Here is a 25034-nt window from a genome sequence, read left to right on the forward strand (position 1 = left end):
TACGCGCAGCCGGGCCTCTCCGCCCTATTGGCCGGTCGCCTGTCCTTCTTCCCCGGCCCACTTCCCATTGGTTCGCGTCGCCTCCTGCTTCGGGGGTCTTGGATTCGGATGCCAAGACGCGGGACTGATTGGCTGGAACGTGGCCGAGACTGCTGAGGTCATTCCCCACCCTCACGCCGCGTCTCAGGGGCCAGACTTCCAGAGTTGTCTGAGGGGCTTTCCCCACCTTCCCGCGAGGAGCCACCTTCCCTAGCTCCGAGGCTTCAGGACCCCCTGGCTGCTCTTTCTGGCACCCTCAAACCCCCCTCCCCCAACACTCCTAAAATTCCTAATTGAGACAGCGCCGGAAAATCTCCTCAGGGAATTCCGTGAACTCGCTCAGCTGGAAAAGGGGGCTTCCTCATGAACCTAAAACTGGTGCTTCAGGTTTTTAAACCCGGCTTACCGGAGCGGGTTATCCATTGTCTGCTGAAGCAGCCGTCTCTGGCTGCCAAGAAGGTGAATGCGAACTGGTGTGGGGCAGATCCTACGGAGGCAGATAGACACCAGGACGCCCGTGACTCATACAACCCTGAGGAAAAGTCTGTCCACCACGTTTGCCCTCTTCTGCAGGGAGATAAGCCAGAGGAGGAATTAACTTTCTGGTTTTCTGGAATTCAAATGTAGCTTGGGCATTAGGGGCAGGTAAAGCGAGCAAGAGAACTGGTCAATGACTAATTTATAAGTGATCATTTTATAGATGCACGTTTATCTTTACCAAAGTGCCTCAACCCTGCACGGAGTGCTTTGCACAAATTTGGTTCCAGTATATGTCTTCTAAATTAGCACCTTGCCTCCAATAAATAAATGGTCCCTACTACACCGTTCCCCTTACTGCAGAAGCTTCCGCACACAACTAGAACATGCAATACAGGTAAACCAGTTCTGAATCCTTAACTTCACTAACTCCATCATTTCCCATTGGTCGAGGTTGTTCAGTAGAAAATGTAACCAATAGCTGGGCTTGTGACACATTCCTAAACTCTGCCACTGAGGGAGGCTGGGACAGAAGGATCAAAAGTTTGAGGATAATCTGGGCAACTTAACTGTCTCAAAAAAAATTTAAAGGGTTGGGGATATAGTTATAGTTCAGTGGAGTAGCACTTGTGTAACATGTCTTGAGTTCAATTTCTTCTAGTACCACTACCACCACCACCACCACCAAAAAAAGACAAAATATGCAAAATGTTACTTCAGCAATTGAATATTACCTTTAACTATAAACTATTAAACCCAAAAGAGAATATATTCACTGTAGATTAAAATAGTGCAGTGTACCTAAGCTGATCTTTACATCAAAATACTGACATTAACTTGTAAACAAAAAGATTCACAAATTTATATTTCCCCCCCAAATCAATGATAGTAAAGTGGGAGAAGTGAAAAGTTCTGGGCAGGATAGTAAAATTTCCAGAATAGTTCTTTGAAGTTCTGGACTGACAAGACAAAGCTGATGAAAACTGGTGAGCAACATGTTACTCTGTAATCACTAGGTCAGGTTATATTTTAAAATATAGATTTGCTTTTAAAAATTTATTCCAACTGTAGAGTCAATCACAAGACAGTCAGTTACAGTAGCATGTGACTAGCTGGGGGGAAAAAAGGAATATAAAGGAATATTTCTTTGTTTGGGTGACACAAAGATGAATGGTCTATTGTTTTACTGTAGGAAGTTAGCTCAACAGTGCCATCTCCTGGAGAAATTACCAAATATCCTTTTTGACTATAACATTCACTTTTTATGTGTTGCTTTTTAGTTATATGCTTAAGGGTGGGGTCTCCTCAAACTGTATCATTGCTGAAGACATGGTTACTTGCATGTGGCCTGAGAAAATGAATAAAATGCTTTTACTCCTTTGCTTTTATCTAATGTCAGGCACAAAATACAAGTTGCAGTGCCAGTTCTTTGAAAAACACTTCACATAAGATCTTACCTTACTTGCAGAACTAAAATGTTAAATTTATTACTAAAAACTGTTGTTGTTGTTGTTGTTGTTTTTTTAAGGGGGAAAGGTTTATTTTAGCTCACAGTTTGTAGAGGTTTCAGTCCATAATTGGCTGGCTCCAAGGCAGGGTGGCATGGCAGAGGGGCATCACAGAGAACACTTTATGGCAGCCACAAGGTAGCAAAAGCAACAAAGGGCTGAGCTTTTAAGATAAATGTATAGCAGAATAAGGTAAAGCAAATTACACACCACAAAAACATGCTTTTCCTAATAAGTATATTTGAGACGTTTTAATATTTTACAGAAAATCAAAGTTCTCTTTGAAGAATGCATATTGTAATTACAGAAGGTACAAAATTTACTTTTCTGTTATACCCTATGGCCTATGAGCTGAGCTAGGCTCAGCCTAAGAGAGCTAGGCTAAGACAGCTCACCTTTCTTTGAAGCACCATAAGTTTTGTGCATTTATGCATTAACCTAGTATTTATAGGTAATGTTATTTTCTGGTTCTTCCCACTGGACTTGTTTTACAGACAGTATAAAGGCCAAAGTGAGTTTATACCTCTATTTCCAATACCTAATTCATTACAGTAGAGAGGTTCTCAATCAATGTTAAAAAAGTAGGGCTGGGGATTTAGCTCAGTGGTTCTGCCGCCTGCTTCGTAAGTGCAAGGTCCCAAGTTAGATCCCCAATACCAAAAGAAAAAAAAATCCTATCTCAACTTTTTTTTTTTTTTTTTTTTTTTTTTGTATCGGGGATCAAACTCAGGACCTTGCACTTACAAAGCAGGTGCCAGAACCACAGAGCTAAATCTCCAGCTCAGAATTTTTTAAACAGTATTTTCTATTAGGACTTAATAAAACAATAGCTAAACAATCTCACAACGTTATATTTAATCATTGGATTAGAATCACCCATCTCTGGAACACTAGGGATGGATATCTTTCTCTACTTTCCTTATCTGTGTATGTCTAGGACAAAATTAACTTTTCCCAATTGCTTCCTGTCAAAGTAATTTCCAAATGTGTATGAACACGAATTGTGTTTTTTCTGGATCACAGTATGAGTTTAGAATGAACTTAACCTCCTCTAGTAGTTACTATTTAACATCATAGAATTCCTAATGAAGACAATGCTGTACACAGAACTCAGCAATTTTGAGGTCCTCCATTAGTGAAGTACAACCAATTCTGCATCATCCATATATGATTATCCATGTTGTGGATAGTTCAAGTACATTGCAAATCTCTCTGAGACTTCCCTACTACTCAAAAGCTGGTAATTTGGAACTAGGAAATGTGAACTGAAATCTGTGGACCCACGGCCTTAGATTCTTCATCCAGTAAGTAAGTAGTGATACTTATTATGCTCACTTTGGAGACCAAATGAAATTATTCTTTAAACATACTTATTCCTTACGGAGGTCTAATAAGGGAAGTTCATAGTACATTTTAAAGCCTAATTTAAATTTTCAAATTTTATAATTCTCTGATGGATATGGCCTAGATTTGTAACTGATTTGCTGATGAGGCCAAGATCATAAATTTTTTCTATAGTCCTAAACTTCATGAAAAGGAAAATCTTTTTCCAAATCGTCCATCAAGAAACAAAAACTAGTACATTTTAAACGGCATATGCCAACTCATCAGAGTTTTTTTTGGGGCCCCCAAACATGTTCTTCTGATGGTCATTTAGATGCATCTCCTTATGTAGAAGCAGCGGCAAAAAGAGTAATCCCAGTGGGGCAGGAGGATTGAAAGTTCAAGCCCATTCTGGGCAACTAAGTGAGACCCTATCTCAAAATTTAAAAATATAAAAAACAGGCAATGTACTTAATACAAAGGCCCTGCATCAAATCCCCAGTAACGCGCACAACACACACACACACACACACACACACGTATGTGCATGCATGCACAAACTCAACTGCCAAGGACTGAAATGGACTTACAGTGGTATTAATGTGTTACCCACTTGGAGGAACTAGACTAGTTGTTTACCAAAACCTAGGAATTCGTGGCAAGAGTTGTTTTATAGAGAGGCACTATAATAATTTTAGAACAGACATTCTTACAGGATAGAGATATTAACACCACCATCCTTTTCTCCCTACTAACATAAATACTTCAAAAGACTGCATTATGAGTACAGACCACTAACAAATACTTTAAAATTTTCTTTATTTCAGAACTGCCATTATGTACAGACATCATAAAAAAATGCACATACACTGGAGATTTTCCAAGGAACAGAAGCTGGAAATAAAATTTAAGGATAATCAGGAGAACTAAAACTTTCCCAGAGAAGTTCTAAGGATCGCTTCCTTAAATGTCCTTGATAACCTCTTCGAGTTCTTCCTTTGTGAACATGTGGAAATTCTGGCCAGGCTGCACTGTAGCTAGCTGGAAAGAAAAGAGGGGTTAAAGCTGGGTTCACTTATGCTACTGATGGCCCTAGCACTGTTACGAGGCTGTGTTGGTGATGCAGCTGTTCATTAGGAACTAAGGGATCTGCTGTCCCAGGGATATCCTTTCCAAGCAGCCAGTTCCTAAAATAGCTCTGACTCCAAAATAAAAATTCTTCTTGACCAAATTTTCTATTTCAAGGTTAACCAATCATATAATAGTTAACCAAATGCCTGGCATCACTGTTACTTCTTGAGATTACTTCAACAAGGATCACAAAAGCAGCAACAAAACAGATGAAGTTAATACTTTTTCTACTAAATATTCCTTTAAAAATACATAAAGGGCTGAAGATCTAGCTGTGGTAGAGTGCTTACCTAACATGCCCTGAAGCCGAGTTCAACCCCAGCACACATGACAAACAAATAGCACATTTATACTTCCCGGTTGAGCTTGTATGTGTGGCCTCTGGTTATCTGGCCACTCTGTTACTCTATTTCCTTATCTAATAGTACCTAATTCAGAGTAATTAGGATTAAATGTTAATGTATGTAAAATCCTGAGAATAGTGCCCAGAACATAATAAGCACCAAATAATTGTTAACTATTATGAAATATTCTAAAACTGTGTTGTGTGGCAACCTAAGAACAAAAAGTTTGCTTTGTTTTATAAAAGGACTGGCCATGAAAAGATTCCAATAACACCAACATAAGAAATCATTTGTGACTGAGGGTATCAATAACTAATGGTCCATATTATAATCTATTAACAAAAAGCAGGGTCAGAAGATGGTTAGCTCAAATTTAAATACAACTACCAGATTTTCCATCATCTCTGCTAATCATAGTCCCATATTTTGGGGAAATACTGAGGAACAGGTGCCACTTCACATTTGTCTCAAAAGTTTAGTTTTGTGAAGTAGTAATTTTTGGGGGGGTACCAGGAAACGAACTCAGGACCTTCCTGAGCTAAATCTCCAGCCCGTCCTAGGTTTAGTTTTAAATGTCATCTTCCAGTCTTTTTTAATTTAAAAATTAAACATACTAAGTCATTTTAAGTAAGTCATTAATGATATGTAATGCAATTTGAAAGTTGCCAGGAAGCATTAACATAATCTAGCTACAAGATATTCTCTGCCTCACCCATAAGTAAAATTCAGGAAAAAGACTCCTGCATATCTTAAGATATCGGATGATCTATCTGGTCAGAGAACAGACTAAAAAACTGAGCATGGTGGCAAACACATACAATTCTATTTGCTCATGAGGCTGACACAAGAGGATCATAAACTAGTGACTAGCCTAGGCAATGTAGCAAGACCCCATAAAGTTAAAAATATAAAAAGGCCTGGGGATATAGCTTAGTCGTAGAGTGCACCTAGGTTTAACATCTAGTACTGGGGAAAAAATTTCTCAAAGCCTACAGTCTCTAGATTTTTCCAAAAGATGTATTCAACTACATGAAATGTCTGAAGAATCGCAAACATATTTGCAAAATATATGTAAACTCAAGTCTATATAGAGAGGAAGTTATTTTATAAGAATACTTAAAAATATAGGTCTGGGGATTTAGCTCAGTGGTTCTGCCACCTGCCTGACAAGCACAAGGTCCCAAGTTCGATCCCCAGTATAAGAAAAAAATAAATTAAAAAAAATATATATATAGCCAGGGATTTAGCTCAGCGGTTCGGTGGCCTGCCTTGCAAGCACAAGGACCTGAGTTCAATCCCTGGTACAAAAAAAAAAAAAAAAAATAAATAAAGGGCCAGGGCCAGGGATTTAATATATATATATACACACACATATGTTATATGTTACTGCCACTTCTCCTAAGTTACATCTTTACCAGATCAATGACAATGAAGACAGAGGGATAGAAGGCCAGTAAATTAGAGATGAGTTGAGGACCTACAGAATGTTTCATTAAGTCATTCATGGCTCATAGGCTAACCCTTCCAAAATAGCACAGGGGCTAAATAACAAAAAATGGGGCACACTGAATAGAACAGTGCTATAGAACCAAGATGCAAATCAATACTAATAGAGTTTAAATCAACTACTGTTTTCAGGAAGTTACTCATTAATGAGTAAAAATGTCTTTTTATTTACATAATGATAAATGTGATTTACATAATGTAAGGGTTAATTTTCTATTTATTATTCATTTTACTTTGAAAAAACCTTTGTGAGGCAGATAGAACAGATACTTTTTCATTTCTTCCATCAATTATTAATTTGTTTACTGGTTCCAGTTGAAGTTGGGATTTGGGATCCAAAGATGAAGAGTCTGTCTTATTTACTAAGGGCTTGGATGCTAGCTTTCAGTGTCAGATAAGTATATAAAATAGAGCTAATTATATGTAAAAGAATGCCCTGACCTGGAGGAGCCCAGGAAGGCCTCAAGGAGAGAACACCTCTGTGTCACATATTAACACATTCCCACCAGCTTAACCACTAGTGGGTACATGCATGACTTACCAGGTGGCAAGGGATAGTCATCTTGAGAAGTACAAGCTGCCTGACAGGACAGTCATTATGTATAGCCCCATTGTGAATGTGTTAAATCAGGGAAAGAATGGGTCAGTCAGGACAACAGAGTAAATGTGCAACATTATAATATAGGTACTGAAACCAAATGAACTAGAAAATAACTTTGAACCAAAGAGGCTTCAGAATCTTCACTGTGAAATCAAGAATTGTATTAGAATATATCTCTTAATATTAAAATGCCAAGGCCCTATCTTGGTCAGCACCAAAGAAAACAACAGTACTAGAAAGGTCCTGACAAAGTCCCTCCTAAAAATTACAAGTGAAACATTATTACATTTTTTGCATCTCATTAAGAAGATTGTCAAGAAGGGAAAGTATTTTCAGATCTTTGTTAACATAAAAAGTGAGGGCTGGGGATGTAGCTCAGTGGCACAGCACCTGCCTCATAAGCACAAGGTTGTGAGTTCAATCCCTAGTACAAAAAAAAAAAATTTTAAAAAAGGGTATTTATAAAGTTTTCCACTGAGAAACCATGTTAAACTCCTTGCCCTCTATTCCTGCTCAAGGGGAAACCAACCACCTATACTAGTGGTGGTGAACCCATTTTTTAGACAAAAGATGTTAATGTCTGAGTTTTTTTTAACTGAAAACCTAAGTATTCAGGTTTAATTGCACTTCGTGATAAATAAATGGGTTTTGGTTTGCAGTGTGGGCATTTGTCTCTAAAAGGTTCACAATCACTGACCCACATCCTCTCTCAAATTTCTCACTTTTAGGCCAGCCCCTCTTAGTGTCCGGTTTTGCCCCTTCCATAGTGTCCTATGAACCTAGCCATCTTGTGAGACATTCATTTGCCAACAACACTCTCTGCTCTTCTGTTCTTAATCAATCCCTATTAGAGATTAATCTAACCATCCATTTTCTCATGAGTAGAGCAGACAGACATCCTGGCAGGTGCATACTGAGAATTACTAAGTTAATGATTACAGCATTAGTTGGCCTTTCAATCTTTACATACTACGCCTGCAAGAGAACCTTTATGCTAGCTAACTTTGTATGTGTGTGCGTGTATAGGAGAACTAAACTCAAAGTCTTGATGCATGCCAGGCAAGTCCTCTACCACTGAGCCACATCCCCATCCATTATTTTTATTTATTTATTTATTTTTAACTTTGGACAAGGTTTAAGTAGTCCAGGCAGGTCTAGAACTTGTGATTCTTATGCCCAAGCCCCTCAAGTAGCTGTGATTATAGGAGTACAATCCTTTTACTTCCCCCTCCCCCTTTTTGTGGTACTAGGGATTGAACCCAGGGCCTTCCCATTGAGCTACTTCCCCAACCCTTTTTTTGAGACAGAGCCTTGATAAATTCTAACTTGCTAAGGCTGGAATGGAATTTGGGCTCCTCCTGCCTCAACCTCCCAGACTAGGGATTACAGGCATACACCACCACATTTGGCTTATCCTGATCTTTGCGAACAATTTTGTCTTGTGATTCCAGCCTCAGGAAGTGTTTTAATGTGGTCCTGCAATCTTTTTAGTTTTCTTGATCATCCCTTTTCCCTATCCTTAATGACTTTTCCAAATATTTCCTATTCTCCTTAATTTCACTATTATATTCACTCATGCTTAGCAGATGACCTAACCATCATTAGGCAAACATAGGACATTTCTCCCAATTTGTCCCCAAACTTAACTATCTTTATCATTACTTTCCTTTCTTCTATCTATACTTAGTTAGCATTATGAACAGGGTATTCAGAACGTGGTCCATACCCCTCCAGTCTCATCTCTTGCAACTCCTCTACCTTACATATACCACACACCTAGCAGTCAAATGAAACTCAGAGTTCCTTGTTAAACACAAAGTTATTTTACATTTTTGAGTCTTTGTACATGCTGTTCTCTCTTCCTGGAATAGCTTTTCTGCTCCCTTCTCCAGACATTCCACTTTCAAGATGTTTTCTTGATGTGAGGTTCTACCTTATATGATCATGAAGCAATCTGTTCTTATTGCTGTTAGAGAAGTTTCACTTCATGCAACTGTATGTCCCCTACACTATATATACTGTTGAAACAGTAAGAATTGTTCCTGTATCCCTGTCATACAACAAGTACTCAATCAATTTTACTTTCTGAAACCAGCTCCTTTATTTGTACTATGCCGCCTTCCTGCTTTTAGGACTTTTCTATTACTAACTATTCCCAATGTTTAGTATTTTCCTAGCCACCAGTTTCCTCCGTTTACAAAAGTATGTAAATCTTTCATCCTTAAGTGGTGCCATTGCCACTTTACTCAAGTTGCTTATTATTCAAATGCCATCAATAACATAAGAACTGAGCATACATGATTTTTTTGGGCTCTATTCAATTTCTCCCAATGGGAATAATATAAAAAGGCAAAGAAATAGAAAAATACCTCTATGTTAGTTGCATTAAGCTTCTCCTCCATTACTTGTTTGAGGATGATGAGTGAAGACTTGATGGCTTCTTTCAGTGTCATAGACTTGAAACAAAGAAACAATGAGCTATTACATTAATTATATATAATCCCTCCTTGCTTCAAAAATTTCCCCTTTATCTCCTTCAAGAAACAATTCAGCAAATATTAATACATAAATCAAACATCCTACTTTGTATCATGCATTACAAGTGTCCCAATATTTAAGTAATATTTAAGCAAAATACACTTATTCAGAGGATAAAATGCCTTATTTTTGAGCCAGTTACCAACTTTCATATAGAAAGCGATCTTTAAAAATCAAAAGGGCTGTACTTCTCTAGTATACTCCTAAATTCCTCTTTTAATTAATTTTTGCAGTGCTACCAAGTCCAGGGACTCATGCATGCTAGGCAAGTGTTGTACCACTGAGCTTCATCTCAGCTCTCTTCTTCTAATTTAGAAGATAATACCGACTATAGCCTATGGATAAGAATGTCCAAATGATATAAGCAGGTAGGCAAATGGTTTAGAAAATCCACTCTTTTTTATTCCATTTGCACCTAATTTCTTCCTCATACAAAATCAATACTAGAGGCATACCTATTTTATTGCACTTAGCAGATATTGAGTTTTTAACAAATAGGTCTGTGGCAACCTTACATTGATTAGGTCTATTGGCAACGTTTTTTCCAACAGCCTGTGCTCACTCTGCATCTCTGTGACACATTATCTCTTATGGTAATCTGCTATCAGTGATTGCTGATCTTCCTGTTTTAACTGTTTCAGAGTGCCACAAACATAAGACAATGAATTTAATAAATAAATATAGCAAGTGTTCTAACTGCTCCACTAATGAGCTATTATTCCGTTTCTTTCCCTCTCCTGGGGCCTTCCTATTTCCTGAGACATAATACTGAAATTAGGCCAACTAATTGCTATATAGTGGTCTCAAAGTGTTCAAGTAAGAGGAACAGTCTCACACTTTGTATCAAAAGCTAGGAATGATTAAGCTGAGTGAGGTAGGCATATAAGAAGTAGAGATATGCTGAAAGCTAGGCCTGTTGTGCCAAACAATTAGCCAAATTGTAAATGCAGAAGAAAAGCTCTTGATGGAAATTAAAAGTGCTACTCCAGTGAATATATAAATGAGAAAAAACTGAAACAGGTTTATTATTGATATGGAAAAAGTTTTAGTGGTCTGAATATATCAAAGCAGCCACACCATCCCCTTGAGCTAAAGCCTAATACAAAACAAGGCCCAAACTATCTTCAATTCTATGAAGGCTGATAAGGAGTTATGGAAACTACAGAAGAAAGCTGACAGTTAGGAGATGCTGACTCACAAGGTTTAAGGAAAAAACCCACCTCTGTAACATAAAATGCAAAGTGAAGCAGCAATTGCTGATGTAGAGGCTCAGGGAAGTTATCCAAAAGATCTAACTTAAATCAGTGATGAAGGTGGCTAATAAAAACAACAGATTTTCAGTGTAGACAAAATAAACTTATGTTGGAAGAAGTTGCCACCAAGGACTTTGATTGCTAGGGGGAAACTGATGTCTACCTTCAAATCTTAAAATGGTAAGTGACTGTTATTAGGAGCTAAAGCAGCCGGTGACTTTTCAATTGAACTGCATGCTTATTTACCCTTCTGAAAATCTTCAGGACCTTAAGGTTTATGTTACGTTAGCCAGCTGTAGTAGCACACACCCATAATCCCAACACTCTGGGCAGCTGAGGCAGAAGGACCACAAATTGAAGCCCAGTCTGGGCAACTTGGATGGATGGAGATATAATTCAGTAAGAAGACTCTGGGTTCAATCCCCAGTATTCACCCCCACCCCCCAAAAAAGAGAATGAAAAAACGAAATTTTACTAAATTTATCCTGCTTATTCTCTTGAAATAGAACAAAGCCTACATGATAGCACACCTGTTTACAACGTTTACTAAATATTTAAGCCCACTACTTAACAAAAGCTCAGGAAAAAAATTCTTTTCAAAATATTATTGCTGACAATGCACACACCCAGTCATACAAGACTTTTGTGATGTAGACGTACAATGAGATTGATGTTGTTTTCATACCCATTCTGTAGCCCATAGATCAGAGAGTGGTTTCAACTTTAAGTCTTATTATTTAAGGAATACATCTCATAGGAGATACTGTAGTTTCCAGAGACAGTGATTCCTTCAATGGACCTAGGCAAATAAACTGAAAACTCCTGAAAGTTACCATTCCAGGTTCCGTTAAGAATGTGTGTGTTCACAAACACACACACACACACACACACACACACACACACACACACATAAAAATTGAATTTTGGGAAACTTTAACGGTGCTGCCAACTTTGGAAAAAGTCATCCCAATTTACTGTGTTGAGTTGGCATTGTACAGAAATGGACAACCATATTGGCCTAGAAATGTTAATTTATTTTTATTTTATTTTTTCCATGTGTACAGGGGTAACACATCGTACTAAATATGTAAGGTCATATCTACATGGGTTTGATTACAGAAACTAATAAAGTATTCTCTAAATAATGAAAAAAAGAATAAGATAAGACTATAAGAGCAAGAAGCAATTTAAATATGTTCAGGGACCATTTTCATCTCCAGAATTAAGGATTATTTTGATGTTACATCATTGCCTTTTCTCTTTTACTTTCCTTTTTAGTTTTATTTTAGGATTCCCTATTTTTAATGTTCATACAGAGATTTCTTTAACTGAAATACCGAATAGATTCTTTGGTGTGAAAAACTATAATAGTCCACAGGATCCTAATGAGATAATTAATAATGTGAAATAGGAAGTAAAGGGCTAAAGGTGTAAGGAAAGTGGGAAGGGTGGGGGAAAGGTAATAAGGGAGAGGAAAAAAATATGAGAAACTGAAAGAATGGAAATGAAGTGTTTGTAAATGGGGAGGGGAGGAGGGGGTGAAGGGAGGGCAGGGACAAGGGGGAAAATGAGAATCAAGACCTATTATGTAAAGGTACAGAATCCCAATGATGAATGTAATTGTATTGTATGCCTAGATTGTACCAATAACCACAATAAAAAGAAAAAAAAAAAAAAAGAATGTGTGTGTTTCATGGAGGTCAAAATATCAACATTAACAGGAGTGTGGAATAAGTTGATTCCAGCCCTCATGGATCACTGTGAGGGGTTCAAAACTTCAGTGGAGGAAGTAAATGCAGATGTGGCAGAAATGGCAGAAATGGAGGAGCCCTAATATCACTAAATTGCTACGATCTCATGATGAAACTTTCAATGGATGAGAAATTGCTTCTCTAGAATGAGCAAAGAAAGTGGTTTCTTGAGATGGTATCTACTCTGTGAAAATGCTGTGAACAGTGAGAAGAGAAAGGATCTAGAAATACTACATATATTTAACTGATAAAAACTAGTAGGGCTTGGAGAGGATGTCCTCCAATTCTGAAAGCAAGTCTGTGGGTCAATGTGACTAAAAAGCACTGCATGCTACAGAAAAATCTTTCAAGAGAGGAATAGTCAATTGATGCAGCAATCTTCAGTATTCTCATTTTAAGAAATTGCCACAGCTACCCTAAACTTCAGCAACCACCACCCTCATCAGTAAGACACTCCACCAGGGAAAAGATTACAATTTGTTGCTGGGCGAGGTGGTGCACACCTGTAACCCTAGCACTTGGGAGGCTGAGGCAGGAAGACTGCTGCAATTTCAAGGCCAGTATGGGCTACATAATGAGTTCAAAGCCAGTCCGAACTACACAACAAGACCCTGTCTAAAACAAAAAACAAAAATCAAAAAAACCCAAAATACGCAAATTAAAAAAAAGATTACAATCTGCCAAAGGCTCAGATAATTTGTATTTCTTACCAGTATTTTTAAAAGGCATATATATTTTGAAAAGATGATGCTATTGCATACTGAGTAGGCTACAGTACAGCATAAACACAATTTTTATATGTACCGGAAAACCAAAAATTCTGTGATTATTACATTGCAACATTCACTTTACTGTGGTGGTCTAGAACTCAACCCCAGGTACCTCCAAAGTACAGCTGTATTAGGAATTGATGTGAGAAGGAATCCCTGTGCGAACAACCCGAACGGTAAATTCAGCAGCTTTTAACCACACCAATAAGTTATCCCAAACTAAATCTTTCCTTCCTAAAAAGAAAGCACCAATTACCCACGTGCTTCAAGAGTCAGATGAGGAAGTATAAACTAAGTGAAGCTGTGAGGGTAGTGGATCACATACTGACATATTCCCACACCATGGATTTTTTTGTTTTTTTTTTTTTTTTGGTACCAGGGATCGAACTCGGGTCCTTGTGCATGCGAGGAAGGCCACCGAACCGCTGCGCTAAATCCCCGGCTACCATGGAATATTCTGAGAAATAAAAATCAACTATTGATTCAATAACATAAACAGATCTCGAAACTGTATGCCAGGGAATACTGGGAAGGGAGAAGAGCTGGAGGTACAGCATGCACTTAACATATGCAAGGCCCTGTTTAATCTCAAGCACCAAAGGCAAAACAAAAACCAAACAAATGAGCCGGGTGTCGTGGCTCACGCCTGTAATCCTAGCACTCAGGAGGCTGAGGCAGGAGGATTGCTGTGAGTTTGAGACCAGTCTGAGCTACATAGTGAGTTTCAGGTCAGTCTCAACTACATAGTGAGACTCTCTCTCAAAAAACAAACAAACAAACAAAAAAAACCCCAAACAAATGAAACCATTATGTTGAAAAACAACAAAAATGATAAACTGTATGATTCTGTTTACAAAAAATACAAGAACAGCAAAACTCATTTATAGTGGTATGCATGGTTAAAAAAGAGGGAAAGATCAACTAGAAAATGGATGAGTGTTTTTGGGGGTTATGGAAGTGTTGTATTGTCTTGTAGATTGTGGTTCCAAGGGTCTGTACAATGATTAGAGCTTCCAGAATTGAATTTTTAGTTCAGCTTTACATAAACTATACCTTGATTTAAAAATAATGATATACTGGGCATGGTGGCACATGCCTGTTATCCCAGCACTCGGAAGGCTGAGGCAGAATTGTTGTGAGTTTGAGACCACCCTGGGCTACACAGTGAGTTCCAGGCCAGTCTCAACTACATAGTGAGACCCTGTCTCAAACCACCCCCGCCAAAAAAAAAATAATAATAATGATAGGTGTGAGAATGATTACCTTGTGGTAAACTTCTTGCAAGGAGCTCTGGGCACCCTCTGAAGCAGAGCCAATTGCTCGAGCATCACACTGTACAAAGGTCCCAGATGGGTCCATGTGAAACCTGCAAAATATCCCAAAAGAGAATTAAAATGCTTAAAGAGTGTGGTATTTTATGTAACAACATTTCACTAAAAAAGTGTAAGTCCTTGGTCCTATAACCAAGAAATGCCAGTGAGATACTGAGGCACAGCACCAAAAGATGTTCTGTTCTGAGAAAATAGATCTCCTAAAAAGGGTTTAAGGAAATTACTAACTTCATCAGGAATTTAGAAGTATGGTTAGTATACATAAATATGGCACTTGTGTATGCCTACGTCATATTTGAAAATGAGGATCAAAGCAATATTTTAAAACAAAGCTCTAAAACATAACCCTACTATAACAAGATTACTTCTAATTCTTTCCAGAATCTAACACTGGTTCCAATAAGGAAGTTTTTCATGGCTCTCCAAATTTGTTTGGATGAAGAGCACAGAATTATTATTAAAAGTTAGAAGCCCTTCTCCCCCACCAATTCTACAATAATCTTCTTTACTAATTTAATATACCAGCCCCCACCTCAAATTAAAATACTCATTATCCTTCCCCAAGAGCAGCGGGGGGGAAAGCCAGCAAAATGATACTTACAGCTGGGGCCCCTTCTCATCAACTCCTCCAAATAACAGTGCTACTCCAAAGGGACGAGACTGGTACCAAAAAGCAAGAGGTATTATGATAAGTGGCTATGAAGTAAAGGGGTGAGAGGGGCTGGGAAAATATGCACAGAGGGATATTTATGTTCTATAGAACATACGTAAATTTGACACAAGCATTACACTCACCATGGCGCCTGGATCTGCATCTTCTTCTCCAAACTGTAGGGCCAGATTGGACACAGCCTGAGTCACACTCTCCACTGTCATTGTCTCATTATAGGTAAACCAATGGTTCTGAAAGAGTAAAGAATGGTATATCTTTCTAAAGGAAGAGCATGAAAGCAGTCCACCACCTCACCACATGCATCCTTTTAAACTGTGGTTGGATATCGAGTGCATTTTAACTAATTAACACTAGTCACTGAGTATTTGGGATTGCATGAGAAGCTAAACAGTTCTAGAAATAAGGATATCAATGGGGTTTTAAACTATAATTAGTGGATCACTCTGATATAACTAGTGGATTACTCCACAAAAGGCAGCATCTACCTGTAAAAGCACCTAGTTTAGTCTTTTCATAAAGTGAATGCTAATAATCAACTGCTACTTTCTCTCAAAAACCCTACCTTATGATTAATGTTTGTGTATACATTAAATTACTTATTCTTACAAAGTACTAAGAGCAAATAAGCAAACGAGTACAAAAAAATTGGCCTTCAGATTTTTTTTTTTCCTACTACAGGTAGTCTAGGCCACAGGGACTCAGTTTATTAATTCTTTGGAAAAAGGGTTTTGCTAAGTAGTTCAGGCTGGCCTTGAACTCACTATGTAGCCCAATCTGGCCTCAAACTCAGTGACCCTCCTGCCTCAGCCTCCTGAGTGCTGGGATTACAGGTGTGCACCAACAGCACAGGGACTCATTTAAAAAAAAAAAAAAAAAAAAACCAATATCAGTATCCCTAACAAGTATTTGTCACCTGGTGCAAATCAAAGCCGAGCAGTTACTTATAAGCCTGACAAGAAAAGGCAGCTGGAGGGAAAACTCCCTTTAACTATGACTACCTCCTGCCATGACACTCCTATGAAAAGCCAGTCAGGGAAAAGAACATAGTACAATGTGTGCTTTAAATAAGGCAAATCCAGAAGAACCAAGAGACTGTTAGCTCTACTGACTAGAGCTTTCTTAAAGCTACCATGGTCAAATGGCTAAACTCTGAAGAAGTTGTAACTAGGGATTCTAACCCAAAAATCACTCCTAAGAGCTACATCTAATACTGACATTCACCTACAATGTAGCCTAGGCAGCTATGCCATCATTCAACAAGGAATTCAAGCATCAAAGTAAAAAGAAGATGCCCATTTTACCTGTGTCTCCACTCTGGCCTTATCAATTAAAGTCTTAGCATCAGCAATTAGCCCACTCATGGCACAACCTGCAATGTAAAAGCAACAGTGACCCAGTGACCAAATCCTTGTAGAACTTTTCATCCACTAAGAAAACACCAAAATTCTAGTGGAACCATGGCAAGATACTCAATAGATTAGATAGGAAATTACTGGCACCAAACCCAAGTATAAGGACAAACCATCTACGATGACACAGAAATCCAGATAATGAACTAGAAGACAGAGAAAGGCAACAGCCAACCAGACATGAATTTCCACATAATAACATTCCTAAGACTCTTATCATGCTTTGTAACCCATGATGTACTTTTAAACTAAGCAAACACTCATAATCCAACCTAAGAAATAAGGAAAAATAACTATTTCACTATTGGCTACAGGGGAAGGTCTCAGTACAGCATCAACAGCCCCTTTTCACCTCTCTGTCCCAAACAAACCAACCAGTTAAGAGACAAAGTTTGACTGATGATCCAAAATGGCAAAGTTATGCCTAAAATTGTTACTTATATGATATGATTCAAATGTAAATCTCAGTCTAGGTTTTTTTCCCAAATTTTAGAACTTTAAAGCCAAATGACTCCCCTAATACATCTACTTGGATATGTTACTCAACTTAGTTCATCTTATTTCCCTTTGAGACCTCATTTTCTTCCTTGGCCCTCACAATCAATCAATCCATTCCAACTTCTGTCCATCTCTATCTGATTAACCTGTCTGACATTAGTCCCTTCCTCTCCATTTTCTGTGCAATGTCGTGGCAAAAGCCCTCATCATCTCTTCATCTGGACTACATAAAATACTTTTTAACCATTCTCCCTGCCTCCAGTCTCTGCCTCCCTCAGCCTTCTTTACTTACTTACTTACTTACTTATTTATTTTTGGTTTTTGAGACAGGGTCTCACTATGTAGTTGAGACTGACCTGGAACTCACTACTAGCCCAGGCTGGTCTCGAACTCACAATGATCCCCTTGCCTCAGCCTCCCGGGCTCTGGGATCACATGCGTGTGCCACAATACCCAGTTTCTCAGCCTTCTTTTAAATCACCTAAAATTTTAATGGGATCATATTATCTCACTGCTTAAAAACATCAATGCAAAAGGATCAAGCACAAGGTCTGCACGGTAAAAAGGAACTTCCACTCTCTGACCCAAACACATCTTTTGTCATTTTCATCTCCCAATAGCACTAAAGTGCTGGTGTGATTTACTGTATTTTATACAACTATACCTCTGCCTATTTCCATTTATTCTGATGAGAATGCTTTCTTCTGCTATACAGATATTTGTTCAACTGGTAAACACTCATTTTTGAAAATGAAACAAAGTTTAAGTCTATGGATCCTTTTGTGAAAGCTCCACCACCACTGATACCAGGCAAGATTAATTTTTTTGTCCTTTCTACTACTCCTACTAAACATACTCTACTCTTTCTTGCTTTTTTTTTTTTGGGTGGTACTAGGGATCGAACTCAGGACCTTGCTGGGCAGGCATGGCACCAATGAGCTACATCCTCAGCCCCACCCTTTTGCTAGTTGTTCTTACTACCTGTATCATTTATCTACTACATTTATGTATTTGTCCACTACCACGATCAGGCTACTGGCTTCTAGAAGTTAAGGATTCCTTTTTGTATCCTTGGTATGTAGCACACTGTACATTCTTAATTTGTTAAATAAAGTGACAAAGACCTATGTCCAAAAGACAGGTGACTTAAAATAGACAAAAGAGTCTATGTTTTCCTTTTCTTTATTTCTGCAGTACATGGGACTGAACTTAAGGCCTTATATGTGCTAGGAAAGCACTGTACCTCTGAGCTACATCCTTTGCCCAAATGATCTAATTTTATAATACAGTCACCATGGAATTTGATTATGTCTTCAAGCAGTTATTTTACCACATTTCAATAATTAGATGACTAGATATGTTAATAAAATTTGTATAGCCAACTGAAACGCAATGCTATAAATAAGTAGAACCACTCACTCTACAATGCTACATTAATATCAGAAGCCAAAGCAAACACCTTATACTAAACTAAGGACCAAAGGAAAAGGGAGTGAGAGAGGACAAGAAATAAAAAATAAACCTGAAAATAGGACGAAGAAGATGGATGTAGTTGAAGTCTGTTCTTTTTAAAACCCTCCAAATATTAGTCATTCCAAAGATCTTTGAGAATTCATTTTTCTGTGAATACCCTAGCCTCCCACCCATGATCCTCTGTTCCTGCTGGCCTCCTATCAGTGCTAACATTATTCATCAATGAAGACCCAGGGGACTAAACTATAACCCAATGTTTGCATATTTAAACAATCCTCAGATGTGCCAGCCAAATCTAAATCTGAGGATAGCTAGGACGGTAGCTTAGGGGTAGCATTTGCCTATCATGCACAAGGCCCTGGGTTACATTTCCAGAACTGAAAAGACTAAACTAAACTAAATCTGAGGAGGAAAGGAACTTCTGGGAGTAGGTTAAATATAAATGAGTCCTGAAACTCCTACAGTTATGCACGCTGGCCTACTGCCTACAAAATGATAGCTAACCAGGAAATAAAGCATTCATTCTATGAACTTCCCTTAAGCCATCATGGAAGACTTAATTAGCCAAAGCCAGAGCCTACAGAATAGCTTTATCCTGTTTCTTACCTATATGAGCATCAATCTCTACTATTTTCTCAATGCTGCTAGGCTCCATGAGTGGAGAAGTAATTCTCTTCTCCACGGCTAGGCATACACCTTCCGATGTCTGGATCCCAATGGCTGTAGAACCAAGCTGAAAGAAAGCATGTTATGGTTACCAAATATAGGTCAAAGAACAGTCTCAGGTACTTACCAGAAATCTCTATACATCTTCACAAGATACAAGCTTTGATCATCCATATATAGTATGCAAAAAAGGAGCACTCTAATAAATAATATACTGTTCCTATCAATAGCAAGAGCTCTGATTTGCAGAATGTTGTGCTTCTAAAAATGAAATTCAATAAAATCTTTAAAATATCTGAAAAATGACCCACTCTAATGGCTATATTGGGAGGAGGTGAGTCTAAAGTTTTAAATATAGAGGGCAAGAAGCAAATGAAATGCTAAGGCTTTTTCTGGACCTGGTCTCATTTCACCTCTGCTACCTATCTTGGTCTGTCCCAAAAGGTGATATTTCCCAAATCCATGTGGATCTAGAAAAGAAAAAAAAGAAAGAAAAGGAAAAGAGAGAAAGAAATGTGAATGGGAAGGGAGGAAATGAAAGAAAGCAAAGGAGAGGTAAGGGGAAGGGAATATTAGGAAAAAAGAGAAAACAAAAGAAATGACATAAAAATATTTAACCCTAGGTCACTAGCAGTCCACAATATAGCTTAAATTCATCTCTTTATCTCCTCACCACCTTCCTAGTCACCTAACCTTCTGCCTCGGTTTCCTTGTCTGCAAAATGAGGATAATATTAAAAAGAAATGCATCAAGAATGAACATTAATATACGAATACAGGGCTCATCAAAAGCCATGTTATGTGTGTAAATTCTGAAAAAGTATTTCAGTAAAAGGTGAACATTTTTTGGTACCAAGGATTGAACTCGGGACCTTGCGAGGCAGTCCATGGAACCACTGAGCTAAATCCCTGGCCTAAAAGGTGAACATTTTGTACAGATTCCAGGAATCAGTTATATTATTTGCTAAAGGTAACGAAATATAAAAACACAAGAACTCATTCTGGACTTCAACATCCCTCTTTATATAGCAAGAGAATTATAAACAGAAACATGTTCTTCACCCCTACTAGGAAAAAGCTACTTACATAATTATGAAGCAGTTACCCGCTCAAAAAATTTTAAGTTTAGATGTTAGGAACAGGATTGAAACTGTTATAAAAATAGTTAACAGGGACAAACGGTTATGACATTTTTGAAAGAAAAGGCTAAAATACATTTATGCCAAATGTTCTGCTAAGAGAATATGAGGTTGCAAGGAAATTGGAAAAAATATGCTACTTGTTACTATACCTTGATAGCCTCAATGGCATATTCCACTTGAAACAGTCTTCCTTCAGGAGAAAAAGTATTCACGCCTCTATAATTTTAAAAAGTATTAAAAAAAATTGTCAGAAAATAAGTCAGATAGACATTGGCCTCCAGTTCCTTGACAACTAGCTCAGATGACTACAGAATATGTATGATGTCTCATTAGGTCTCAGGGAATGGAACCTCTATTCAGGATAGTATTGTCCCACTCACAGAAAATCTTCCCAAACTGATCAAATGAGAGCAGGTGACTTTTCTGTCTTAATCATGAGTCAACCTGCATCAATCCTGAGTCAATTCACCAATTCTGTTGATGAGTTTCTGCCTCAAAACTATCAGGCAATTCCCAAGAAAATATGCATTTTCCCATATCCTCTTCCTACAATATGCATTTGATGTTAATATCTTACTTTTAAATAAAAGTTAGAGGTACATTTCTCTACTTATTTGTATGGAACAGTACTGTTATCTTAACAATGAACTGAGATCATCTGTATAGTTACTGCAGCCTAAACTAGTTCATTACTTGGCATTTATACCAATTTCATGCCAGCCTGCTTTTCCCTCTAAAATAGGTCTTCCCAACTTTTCCTGCTTCAGCATGTCAGAAATCTCTATGAAGAAGCATCTAACATGGTGTCAGCTATAAAAGCTTTTAGCACACAATGGACACTTGGCATTTGCTGAGCCATAACTATATGTATGACACTGCTGTAGTCTTAAAATGACTTAATTCAATCTTCAAAATGGCCCCAGAAATAATATTCTGAAGTTAATGCTATCTTACAGGTGAGGAACTTTTTGTGGTACTGGGGATTGAACATCACACTGAGCTACATTCCCCAGCCCTTTTAAAATTTGAGATAGGATCTTGCTAGTCCATTAAATTGCCCAGGCTGGTTTCAAATTTGCAATCTTCCTACCTCAGCCTCCCAGAGCACTGGTGCTACAGATGTGTGCCACCACAACAGCAAGGGTAAGATGCCCAAAGAAACTCAGCATAAGAGGCAGAGTTGGAATAGGAATTAGAATTTAGGCAATTGGAAAGAGGGAATAGAATTAATCTCTGATTAGAGAGACCAAGATCTCAGTTCTTTCATTATACAGCCAAGAATTATTCTGTCTAAATTGTGGGTGGAGAGAGTCACCCCATCCCCTCCTGTATGCTTGAGATAATATCCCTGAGGCCATTTAAAAGGAAGTTTAGGTCTCTAAGGAACACCTTAAAAATCACTGGAAGAAGTCTGAGGTCAAAAGATTTGAGAATTGAGTTATAGTTTTGCCGCTTCCTAAATTTAATTCTCTCAAATGAAAAATAACAATGACACTTGTCCTGCCTTTCTCACTACAAGTGAATTGAATAGAGAATGAAACAACTGTAAATTATAAAGCACTATGTGGTTGTAATTTTTTTTTAATTTAGAAACTTCACCCCAGTGAGGCATTATACTGCTACATCCTCCCTAATACGGGCCTCATTTTGGTCCTTTTCTAAAATTTTACTGTCTCCCTGAGTTATTTCAACAACTAAAATCCAAATCTCTAATGTATGCTAATCAACAACTAAATCCAAATCTCTATTACCAGTTTGACCTCTTTTCTGATTAATATAAATGCCTAGCGCACATTTCCACTTGGGATACCCTATTAAAACCTAACAATCAACATTTCAATCTGAAATACTGTGCCTTTAAAGCTAGTCACCTGCAAAATCAGCTTCATCTTGCAACATCAGTACTTTAGTTTTACTTTAAAACACCTCCAATCTCTTGGTTTCCCCAAACTAGAAAGTTCTAAATTATATTCATTCCTCATCTTCTCCCATAACCAACCATATATCGAATCATCAATCCACAACATTGTATCACTCTTTCTTCCTTCCTCAATGCCCTCATTACCTTTCACCTAACTACTGCAAGAGCCACCTAACTGGTACTGACTTACTCTTTCCTCTAATCCAGTCAATTAATCTCTATAACTATAATTACATAACTTAAAATGAAAATTAACGGCACATAGTTGCCTATATTAGCTTCTTAGCTTCATATTAAAAAACCATCCAATATCTAACCTTATCCTATTTTCCCCACATCTCATGCTATTCCCATAAAATGAACTATAATGTGACTGTCAGACTAGTTTTCTCAAGCAAGCATTGTTGGTTTTCCCCTGCTCCATTTTTCATCCTACGTTCTTTGATCTAAAATTACTGACTCACTGTTTTTATTTATTAAAAAATCCTATTTTCTTATAACCCAGTTTGAATATCACCTCCTTCCGTGATCCCCTATTATTGGACACAGTCTTTCATCAGAAATTCCACAGTGTCGATGTAAATTCTTCTGATGATAATTAATACAGTTTTGTCTCATGCTACAATCACTTTTGTTAACAGTTCTTAGGACAGTCTCCCAGATGGGCAAGGCTCTTGCTTTTTCATGCACAAGTACCAAAAAAAGAAAAAAAATATATTGCTTTTGTTTACTGCTGTATGACCAGTACCTAAGAAATAAGAAAGGGCTGCATTTTCAATATTCTTGGGAAGACACAACACAATCAATACATGTGAAAGATCATAAAACTTAATAAAGTCTGAGTGGGGATTTAGCTGAGTGGCACCGCGCCTGCCTTGCAAGAGCAAGATCCTGAGCTTGATCCCCAGTACCAAGTAACAACAAACAAAACTTAATAAAGGCTTTCTGATGAGGATTACTATTTTCTCATATACACCTTAACTCAAAATTGTATCATCCAGAGATGATTCTCTTAATGCCTTGGAAACTAAATGGTGATTAACAAAATCATTTTGCTTGACAGTAGGGAAAGATGGTTTTAAAATGTGATACACACCTTCTATGAAGTCAATAAAAAGATGAAATGTGGTAGTTTCAGATCATAAAAATATGATAGGATCAACATAACTGATAAGTTTCTCAAGCTACCTAGTACAAAATCAGCTTTTCCTAGCCTTTAACAGCTAAGTGAAACGTTACTGATCAAAACAGAAACTGAAAGTAAAAATGCCTACAGCTTAAGTATGTATGTACAATTTAGTATTAGCATTTCCAAGCTCTGAATGTTTATTTTAAAAATAAAGACAAACTCCTTTGATTTTCGAAAACATTACATTTGGCCTTCAACGCAGCACTAAAATTAACTACTTTTAAACTTTTATGAAAGTTAAAAAAAAAAAACCTTGGTCAAGTGGAATCAGCGCGACGTGAAATCTCCTGAGAACCATTCTAAATTCTGGTTCCTTGAAAGTCAAGATTCCCATATGAATATGTCCGGGAACTGCTGAGACTGCTTTCATGCTTTTGCATAAGTTATACATCCCTGCGCGCCCAACTACATTTAATAGACTTCCGTCGCTTTTTATTCCAGGCAACAGGTTCACTTACTTAAAAAAAAAAAAAAGCAGTCATATTTAGCACGAAATGATGAAAGGGTTGGAGGGACCTCTCTGAGTTAAAGGTCTCTCTGGGTTAAAGGTCGGAGTCCTGATTCCTCCAACCTTTTTCTACAAGCACAAACCCAAGCTTCTCGCTTCCGCACAGTCAGGACCAGCAGTGACTCTGCGGTAGGGTAAGCGTGACCAGTCCTCAGGGTTAGCTTGGGGAATGACAGCTGGCGCCTGGGAAGGGCAAGAACTCCCCAGGTCCGGCCAGACGCGGGTTCCCGGAGCGCCTCATGACACGGCAGAACGCAGGCCGCGGTCGGGCTCCGAGCCCACCCACCCAGAATCCCGTCCCGCTTTCTGCCCGCCGCACGGACCTGTCGTATTCCGACCGCGTGAGGAACATAGCGAAGACAGGAAAAGGCGGCAGCGGCCAAGGTGGGCTTTCGAGGACTAACAAGGGTCCACCAGCACCCAACTCAAGCCACACGGCCGAAACACCAAGGACCCGTTGCTCCCTACTGCGCATGCGCTCGCGACCTCTTTCGCCAGACCTCTTATGACAGTCTCCTATTGGCTTTTTGCAGTTCTCGTCCCAGGTGATTGGTTCAATGCGCTCCTCGTCCGACCTCGGTTAGCAGCAGTGAGGCGGGATAAGAAGCGTCCTTCCGCTTTACACTGCAGGCGGTTGCTAGGGGCGCTGGGAACTTTAGGTTTGAGTAGAGATCAAACCTTTTAGAGAACGTGTGGACCCGCCCCAAGATTGGCGGCGGAGAGAATTTGTGCCGGAGTAGGGATGTCTGAATCCTGGCTGGAAAAGTCCCTCGCCAGCTCCCGTAATTTCAGCCTGAGGACGTCAGTTTCGTTTCCTCAACACGCTGTGCTTGCCCAGTTTTTTTCTGGATTCCCTTGCTGTTACTGTCGGCTCTGTTGCGACATTCCCCAGACACTGCTGAGGACTCCGGGACTTGGGCGGAGGAGATGGGTGCGCTGCAGTGGATCTGAACCAGCGTGCGGGGCGCTTCACATAGCCAGACA

General features: G+C 38.5%; 1 protein-coding gene across 1 annotated transcript; it reads right to left on the bottom strand.

Annotated features, from left to right (window-relative positions):
- Positions 1-4149: 4149 nt before the first annotated feature.
- On the bottom strand, positions 4150-24527 carry Psma5 (proteasome 20S subunit alpha 5). The gene is made up of 9 exons (XM_010605969.3): positions 24374-24527; positions 20582-20648; positions 19232-19358; positions 16547-16614; positions 15368-15475; positions 15174-15232; positions 14505-14607; positions 9299-9385; positions 4150-4388 (listed from the first exon to the last, which is right to left on the bottom strand). Exons 1-9 carry the CDS (start codon positions 24523-24525, stop codon positions 4311-4313), a joined length of 849 nt encoding a protein of 282 aa, XP_010604271.1. The 5' UTR covers positions 24526-24527; the 3' UTR covers positions 4150-4310.
- Positions 24528-25034: the final 507 nt, after the last annotated feature.

The sequence above is a fragment of the Fukomys damarensis genome, unplaced genomic scaffold, assembly GCF_012274545.1.
Source record: "Fukomys damarensis isolate Sample0158 unplaced genomic scaffold, DMR_v1.0_HiC HiC_scaffold_33, whole genome shotgun sequence".
Classification (NCBI taxonomy): Eukaryota; Metazoa; Chordata; class Mammalia; order Rodentia; family Bathyergidae; genus Fukomys; species Fukomys damarensis.

What these genes read in the sequence shown, in the direction of transcription:
- Psma5 (XM_010605969.3), bottom strand. Translation starts at nt 24,525, where the DNA reads ATGCGCAGTAGGGAGCAACGGGTCCTTGGTGTTTCGGCCGTGTGGCTT. An exon ending in AGAGATTGATGCTCATATAG is followed by an intron (nt 16,615 to 19,231) that starts GTAAGAAACAGG and finishes TTTACATTGCAG; the next exon opens with GTTGTGCCATGAGTGGGCTA. An exon ending in ATGCAGATCCAGGCGCCATG is followed by an intron (nt 15,233 to 15,367) that starts GTGAGTGTAATG and finishes TTTTGGTACCAG; the next exon opens with TCTCGTCCCTTTGGAGTAGC.